The sequence below is a fragment of the Vipera ursinii genome (genome assembly GCF_947247035.1).
Source record: "Vipera ursinii genome assembly, chromosome: 3".
In the NCBI taxonomy this organism is placed as follows: domain Eukaryota; kingdom Metazoa; phylum Chordata; class Lepidosauria; order Squamata; family Viperidae; genus Vipera; species Vipera ursinii.
The window spans coordinates 88,116,866-88,124,840 of NC_139516.1; the positions used below are offsets into that span (position 1 = coordinate 88,116,866).

Genomic DNA, 7,975 nt, shown 5'->3' on the forward strand with positions numbered 1-7,975 from the left:
ACTGGTGAACTCCGGATTTTTCACTCTCTCTGTCTAAATAGCAGGTGATCTAGATTCTCCACATCAGACAAAACTAGATAAAGGAAAAGCAGATGATTAAAAAAGAAAAATTATAGTGCTCTCTGGATTTCCTCCTGATTGGGGGGGGGAGAGGAGAGGTGTTCCTCCACTTATAACTTAAATTGCGCCCCAAATTTCGCAATTGACTCCCCAAAATTTGCACCTACGGAAAAGTTAAAACTTTTAAAAGGGGGGGGGGAGGGCGGAACGGACCAGCTCTTTGCGCCTCTTCTCTTGCACTTGTTTACACTCAATTTTGTAGATCGGGACTAAAAAAAGAAAACGGGAAGGCAAAACGACTAGCCCAGTAGGGAGCCGGGGAAAGAAGGAGGCGGCAGGAAATTTGGGCAAAAATCTAGGGGAAACGAGGCTGTGGAGACCAGCATTTGGCTTCCAGCAAGCCAGTTTTCGGGCTTCCCCCTCCGCCACCGCGGTCGCCAGCCTTTCTCCTCCCTCGCTTACACTCACCCCTCTCTCTCTCTCTCTCTCTTTTTTTTTTAAGAAACCCCCAACCAGGACCCAGATTGTTGGGGGCAATAAGCTGACTTTGTAATAATGCCGCTTGGGGGGTGTGTGTGAAAGCCCTAACAAGCAGGCATATACCTAGAATGAAGGCTACTGCTAAGCTTGTAAGCCGCCCTGAGTCTTCGGAGAAGGGCGGGATATCAAGGGAATAAAAATAAAAATAAAAAAAAATAAACCAGACCAAAACTTTGAAAGCGCAGCCAGAGGCGCAGGAAACAGGTGTTAACCCTTCCGAGGCTACGCCCGGGTTAGGAGGGTGCTTGATGAAATCGGAGCGGTCTTCAAGCCGGGCAGGACACACACAGACACACACACACACACACACACACACATACCAAGCCAGAGGGAAAGTCGCCTGGGCCGCGCAAGAGAAGAAATGGGAAATTAGGAGGAGGGGGGGGAGGGTGGAGACCCCGAGGACGCTTGGGAAGGCAAGCGCTTCCAATGAGCTCAGAAGCCAGCCCCGCTTTTGTTCGGCAAGGGGGGCCGACGGGGGGGCCGGGCGCGAGGTGAAGGGTGAGCCAGGCAGCCTCCTCGGGCGAGAGCGGCGCCCCGGCCGAGCGAGGTAAGAGCCGAGCCCTAGCGAGGGTCTCGCGGGCTTTGCAGGAATCCGGCCAGGATTTTGCAGAGCGGGAGTGAAGCGCTTCGTGGCGTTCCGCCTTTCCGGGACGCTTTGAAACTCGCCAAGTGGGAAAAGGCGGCGGCAGCCCAGGAGTCGCTTGGCCGGCGAGGGGCTTTGGAACAACACACCTCCTCGGGCTGGCGGTGCCTTGGCTGGCCAAACTCCGGATCCCTGGGAAATTGCACCTCGCAGGACCAACCTTGGGAATCGGTGGACTTTTTTAAGTCGTGCTTACCCGGTACGTGTCCCTTGGGCTGGAAGTCCCGCTTTGTTTGGACTAGACCAGGGGTCGGCAACCTCGGCTCTTTTATGACTCGTGGACTTCAATTCCCAGAATTCCTGAGCCAGCTATGCTGGCTCAGGAATTCTGGGAGTTGAAGTCCACGAGTCATAAAAGAGCCGAGGTTGCCGACCCCTGGACTAGACGTTTACTTCCATAGGGGCGCAGCCTTCAGCTGCCCTCGTTGACACTTGCCCCTTTTTTTGTTAAATTTTATTTCCTGGGAATTTCCCCGGATATTTTATCGGGAATCGGGGAGATGTGGCGGAAAGGTTTACGTTGGGCTAAACCTGACCCAGCAAAGTTCCCTGGAAGAGTTCTGCGCGCGCGCGGACGCGCGTGCACAACCCGGGCGAAATTCCCTCTCTCAACTTTTGGACTCCTGCCGGTAACAACCGAACCCGGGAAAACGGTGGGATCTTGTGCTTGAACTAACTGCCAGCTCACTTTGTGCTGGCATCTGATTTGGGAAAGCTTTGCCCCGCTTGCCAGTCTCTTATCTAGCGCTGCAGCAGGTAGCAGGTAACAGAACGTGCTTAGTAAAAAGTCAGCCCTGGACGGTTCACTTGGAGAATTTGGAGGAATCCACTGGGAATATTTGCTGTCTGGATTCGTGCGCGTAGCGGTGAATTAATACGGCTAAAAAGGTGGAAAATGTCGAAGCTAACGGGAATGCAAAGTTTGGGGCGGGAGTGGGGGGAAGCAAAATAACTCCAACACGCAATTTACCGCTCCTGTCTGATGCAGATACTATCAGCGTAGAATACAAGCCATTCGTTAGTAAAGTTTGTGGAATAGACATGCTCTGGTCTTCAACCAGAATGAATGGCCCAAAGGTGTTTCCTTTGGTGAAAGTTACACGTGAATATTTGATGAAACTCGAAAGGCAGCAGCCTCTCTCTCTCCCCCCCCCCAAAGATCTGAAAACAGGCGCAGTTTTAGAAGAGATGTTGAAAGAACATGAATTAAAACCAGACCGTTTTGGAGGATCCAAAGACCAGGACTTTATTTCTGCAGTAATCTCTGGAAAGGTTTGGGCTTGAAGTCAGTCTTCTCCCCCCCCCTCGTTGATTCTGGCTGTTGCTGTTAACCTCTGTACCACAAAAGTTTCAGTTTGACACAGGAGGGCTAATCTGTTTTAACAAAACTTGGTTGCAGAAAGTCGGGTTTCAGTAAGCTTGATGACCTGATCATCTTTAAGAAGTCTTTCAGCCTGTAGTTAATTAAATTCCCTTCACAAGTCTTGTGTAGTGGTTTAAAGGGGGGGGGTGGCATTGAGATATGTCTGTGTTCAGCAGTGTTCAAAACAAAGTGCTTAGTATCCACACTGGACCTTCTCTACTGTCTTAAGAATATATCTTAAAAAAGAAAATCAGCACATAGTTTAACAAAATGTTTGATGCCTTGGAGAAACTGCAGTGATTCCAAATGGCAAGATTCCGATCTGCCCCTTTTCCTATTAGCCTAATTGTCGAATGCTGTCTGGATTTATATGGGTACCCAAGTCCCTTCCTTCCTAGAGAGAAGAGGTTGGTTTGGGTTGAGAAGGGAATGGTTGCAGAAAGGAAACTTCTGTGGCTGGTTCACAGCCCTGTTCAAAACAGATGCTTTACATCTGGGGACAAAAAGTGGACAAATTTAAAATGGTGAAATGTTTGTGTCCTGCCAAACATAGAAGTGGCATGTATCTATCGTGTTCTGTGTAAGGGGAATAGCTGGGTTATCTTACACAGAACATGACAGATACATTCCATTTCTTTGTTAGGTAACCCAGCTATTTAAGCATAAATAGCTATTAAGCTATTTGCATAAAGGCTGGCATGGTGTGTGTTCAGGGGCAAAGATTTATATGTGAGTTGATCGTCTATCAAGAAATCCAGTGTGTTTCTTTGAAGAGTCCATTCCCCCCCCCCCCCAATTTATCCTGGCTCAGTGAGAAAAGAAAAAACTGTAAGATCTTCCAACAAAGGGAATGGAACACAAATGCTAACTTTCATTCTTTTCTATCCTATAACATCTGCACCCAGTAAAAGTTTTAACTTTGCTTTCTGTGTGGGACTGATCTGCTATTTTAAATACTTAGTGTAAACATCATGAATGTTTACTCATATCTTTCCCTACGCTTTCTTTCATCTGGTAATGCCATGTGCAAACTAATTAAGCTGTTGAAAATGAGCTTCCAAACTCCATGCTAGGCTGTAGCCCAAAATCAGCCTTTTCTCCCCTCTCTCTCTCTGCTCCCAATTATAAAAGTTCAAGTGCCTTTCTTTTTGTCCTCTAGGTTTTTGCTGAGTTTATTCCAGAGATCTGAAACTGGTGATGGGGAAAAAAATAACTCCTCCAGTTTACTGGTCATCTTTATTTTAACTAATACAATTAGTCCATTGTTCAAAGATGACCTTTTTCTAAGCCTCCTCTACAAAGTGAGCCTTTCTGAAGCTTAACTTGCCTCTTTTGTTTATGTGGAACCAACCAAAGCAATTTTCTTTCCATTACTTCAGCCACCTGAAGAAAGATGTTTCAGGAATTAAAATTGTTTAGGCTGCCACCAGGGACAGGTAAAGCTAAGGTCTTGAAATTGATGTGCGGCGTTGCACTTGAAAAGCAGAAAAGTTTCCTATTTGGCTATAAACAGTGATGTTGGGGTTAGTCTCCCTGGCTTATGCATAGACAGGAATAAGTTGTCTTGTGACTTGTCAACTGAAGTTGACGTGGAATTAGGTGGGAACTTCTTGCCTCAGAAATTCTGAGTGATTCCTGTTTCCTTTCATTGTTTTCAAGCTTTGCCTTTCAGAGCCGGGATTTGATTTCATGCGTTTGAATTGTGCTCGGCACTCGGGTTTTTCCGTTCAGTGAGATCAGTGCGGATTGAAAAAGATTTCATTTGTATGGTCCTGGGTGATCTTTTTAAAACAAATTATTAACGTTACGCTTGCAAACTGCATAATTTGGCTAAGAAGGGAATGCTGTCTTGAGTTGCAGATAAGTGCAGGTAACTATGGGGGCATATCCATATGCTTTGCTTGGCAGAAGTACAGAAATGGTTTGCTGTTTCCTCCTTGTGGTTTTGGGTTGTTTGTTTTCTTTTAACTTCCCAGTTAGGTCTGCACTCCAAGGGTTTCCTGATGGCATCCTATCTAATTATTATCTAGGTCCAGCTGGCTTTGCTTTCTCAAAATCTGCCAAGGATAGCTAGGTGCTGCCACCTGCTGTGATATAATTTAGCCACCATTGTAAAAAAATCAGAACAATTTGTTATGTACAGTAAAAATAGATCTCTTATCTCCTCATGATTACAAACATTAATGTGTGAGCGTATCCAGTTGCCTGGGCTTTGAAACGAGGCTGTGGATGCTGCGGCTTGTACATTCGAACATGCAGCCTCTGCTATACCTTAGAACAGCTTATCTTAGCTGGGATAGTACACTAGATAGTCACATAGGATACAAGCTATTATTTTTACAGCCCTTGTGTGTAGTTTGTGTAACCAGTCAAATGTGAGCAGTGCCTAGAATAGAATCAAACCACTGTTTCTTCGTAGTCTCTCATTCTGCATAATTAAGACTGCAGCACCCTTGCAGCAGTTGATGTTGGGTTTTCAGCTTGTAGGATTTTGAGTTGTGCTGGGTTAAATCAAATACCCTTTAGCTAATACTCTTTTGCTTTGTCTTCCTTGATTTTTAAGGGTCCTGGTTTCTGAGGTTATCCAAGAGGAACTGCAGACCTCAGATATAGTAGGAGGGGCAGCAAGTGACTGTCATTCTACGCCACCTCTCCAGCTGCTTGGAAACCTGCGGTCCAGACTGGAACCATGGACTCTGCCAGGACCCCCCACATGAAGGTGCGGAGCGATGTCAGTGACTACCTCAACTATGACATCATTAACAGGCATTACAACTACACCGGGAAGCTCAATGACAATGCCGAAAGTGGGATCAAAGCAACATCGGTGGTCTTCATCATTATCTGCTGTTTTATCATCCTCGAGAACATCTTTGTTCTGCTGACTATTTGGAAAACCAAGAAATTCCACAGACCCATGTACTACTTTATTGGTAACTTGGCACTTTCAGATTTGCTGGCAGGAGTGGCATACATCGGTAACATACTTATGTCCGGCTCCACGACTTACACCCTCACTCCTGCCCAGTGGTTTCTTAGAGAAGGAAGCATGTTTGTGGCTTTGTCTGCTTCGGTCTTCAGCCTGCTGGCTATTGCGATTGAGCGATATATTACCATGTTGAAAATGAAGCTCCATAATGGCAGCAATAGTTTCCGCTCCTTCCTGCTCATCAGCGCCTGTTGGGTCATCTCTGTGATATTAGGGGGTCTCCCTATTATGGGGTGGAACTGCATTGGCTCCCTGGAGAACTGCTCCACAGTGTTGCCTCTTTATCATAAGCATTATATCCTCTTTTGCACCAGTATATTTACTGGCCTCTTATTGGCCATTGTGATCCTTTACTGTAGGATCTACATCTTGGTAAGGACAAGGAGCCGTAGGCTGACCTTTCGGAAGAATGTGGCCAAAGCAACCCGGAGCTCAGAGAAGTCATTGGCTCTGCTGAAGACAGTGATTATTGTTTTAAGTGTGTTCATTGTCTGCTGGACTCCCTTGTTCATTCTTCTGTTGCTGGACGTGAGATGCAAAGTCAAGGCTTGTCCAATCCTATTCAAGGCTGAATATTTCTTAGTACTAGCAGTTCTGAACTCGGCCACCAATCCAATCATCTATACACTTACCAACAAGGAGATGCGGAGGGCCTTTCTCAAGATTGTACGGTGCTGTACGTGTCCCACCACAGACTCTGGGACCAAAGTCAAGAGACCCATCATTGGAGGGATAGAATTCAGCCGAAGTAAATCTGACAATTCCTCCCATCCTCAGAAAGATGAGGGGGATCCTCCAGAAACAATCGTGTCCTCCGGTAATGTCACCTCGTCGTCTTAGGAGCTTTGCCAAAATGGAGGCCTGAGCCCCTTGAAGGCTGACACCTGGGGTATAGCTCTGCTTGCATGTCTCCAGACGGAAGGAGGAAAGTGAGAATGAGTTGGTCTGAAGGGGAAATAGAGTACTGATTGGGGTGCAGCTGATGGCATACGACACATGGTATCATTTGAAAATATTTCCTCTCTCGGAGAATGTTGTGTGTTGGTTTGCCCTGAGGCAGCTTAGGGTTCTAAGGGATATTCAAACTCTATACATCTCTGAAAAGTGGACACTTGGATAAGCAGTGCCTTTGAATGGGAGTATGAGTGGGGAAGGAGAGAAATATCTTCAATTTTCCCCCCCCAAGGCAAAATTTCTGAAACCCTGAAACGAAGTTCTTGCTTTATTGGATTCTTAGTCTTCTTCAGTTAACTCCCTTGTCAAGGGAAGCAAATGTGCTAGTATAAGCTGAGTATTAGAAAGAAAACCAGGATGGGATTTTATGTCAAGAGTTGTTCAGGTGCATGTATCCCTTTGGCACTTAATCATCAGTGGAAAGTCAATGGGAATTAGGTGCTGGAGACTGCTGTGTGTTATCCTGAGGAATATAGCCCCATACTCCTTGTTGTAGTTGAATCCTCAAGGAATTAGTGAGACTGTGATATGTGTGAATTAGACTGGGGCTGTTTGAACTTAATAGACATGTCATTTGAACCTTTAAAAAAAAAGCTGATAAAATATGCTGCTTTCAGTAATGAGTTGTATTTTAAAAACTTTAACAGCAGCTTTATATAAATAGTTTTAACCATCAGCCATGTCCCATTTCTGCTCATGGTAATCATAAGAATGTTAAGAACGGCCCTGCTGGAGGCCTTAATTTCCTTCCAGTAAATTTTGCGTGACCTCCCATATCTTAGTGTAGGATACATATTTTTCCTTATTCTTTTCGTCCCCACATTGATGGAGCCATACCCTTCTACTACTGTTGGTCTGCAACTAATATTTGAAGATAGGCTGTTCTAACCTATAGCTCTTCAAAATTAATAACTCTTGATAGACTGGTTCTCCATGAATTTATCCATTGCTTTTTTAAAGCCACTAGAGTTAATGGCCATTGCTCTGTCTTGTAATGAATACAACCAGGTAAATTATGTGCTGTGTGGCAAAATACTTTCTTTTGTTTTTCCTCTCCTTGTAATCAACTTTCATTGATGGCCACATCAGCATTGTGGTTGCCCTGGGGGGGGGGGACAGGTGGGTGTGGCTGGGATGGGTGTGACCTACTGGGTGAGCGTGGCTAGGATGGGTGTGGCCTACTGGGTGGGCATGGCCAGCTTGACATCACTTGCCTCAGGGGTTCCTGGGTAGGACTGGGGCAGATCTGAGGGTCTGGCAGAGAAGGATGGGACCGGGGTGAGTGCCGGGACATGGTCCCTCCCACCCTCCCTCCCTCCCTTCCATCCTCTGTTCTTTCCTTCCTCCCTCCCACCCTTCCTTCCTGTCTCTGTTCCTTCCTTCTTCCCTCCCACTGTCTCTTCCTCCCTCTTCTCATCTCTTT

General features: G+C 46.0%; 1 protein-coding gene across 5 annotated transcripts; it reads left to right on the forward strand.

Moving 5' to 3' along the window:
* Positions 1-899: 899 nt before the first annotated feature.
* Positions 900-7,582, forward strand: S1PR1 (sphingosine-1-phosphate receptor 1). Of its 5 annotated transcripts, none has more exons than XM_083358596.1 (2): positions 900-1,445; positions 5,173-7,582. In XM_083358596.1, exon 2 carries the CDS (start codon positions 5,299-5,301, stop codon positions 6,436-6,438), a length of 1,140 nt encoding a protein of 379 aa, XP_083214722.1. In that variant the 5' UTR covers positions 900-1,445; positions 5,173-5,298; the 3' UTR covers positions 6,439-7,582. The 5 variants fall into 5 exon arrangements, with proteins under 5 accessions (XP_083214722.1, XP_083214723.1, XP_083214724.1 ...); XM_083358597.1 differs by having other exon boundaries at positions 1,049-1,150; XM_083358598.1 differs by lacking the exon at positions 900-1,445 and adding an exon at positions 2,038-2,134.
* Positions 7,583-7,975: the final 393 nt, after the last annotated feature.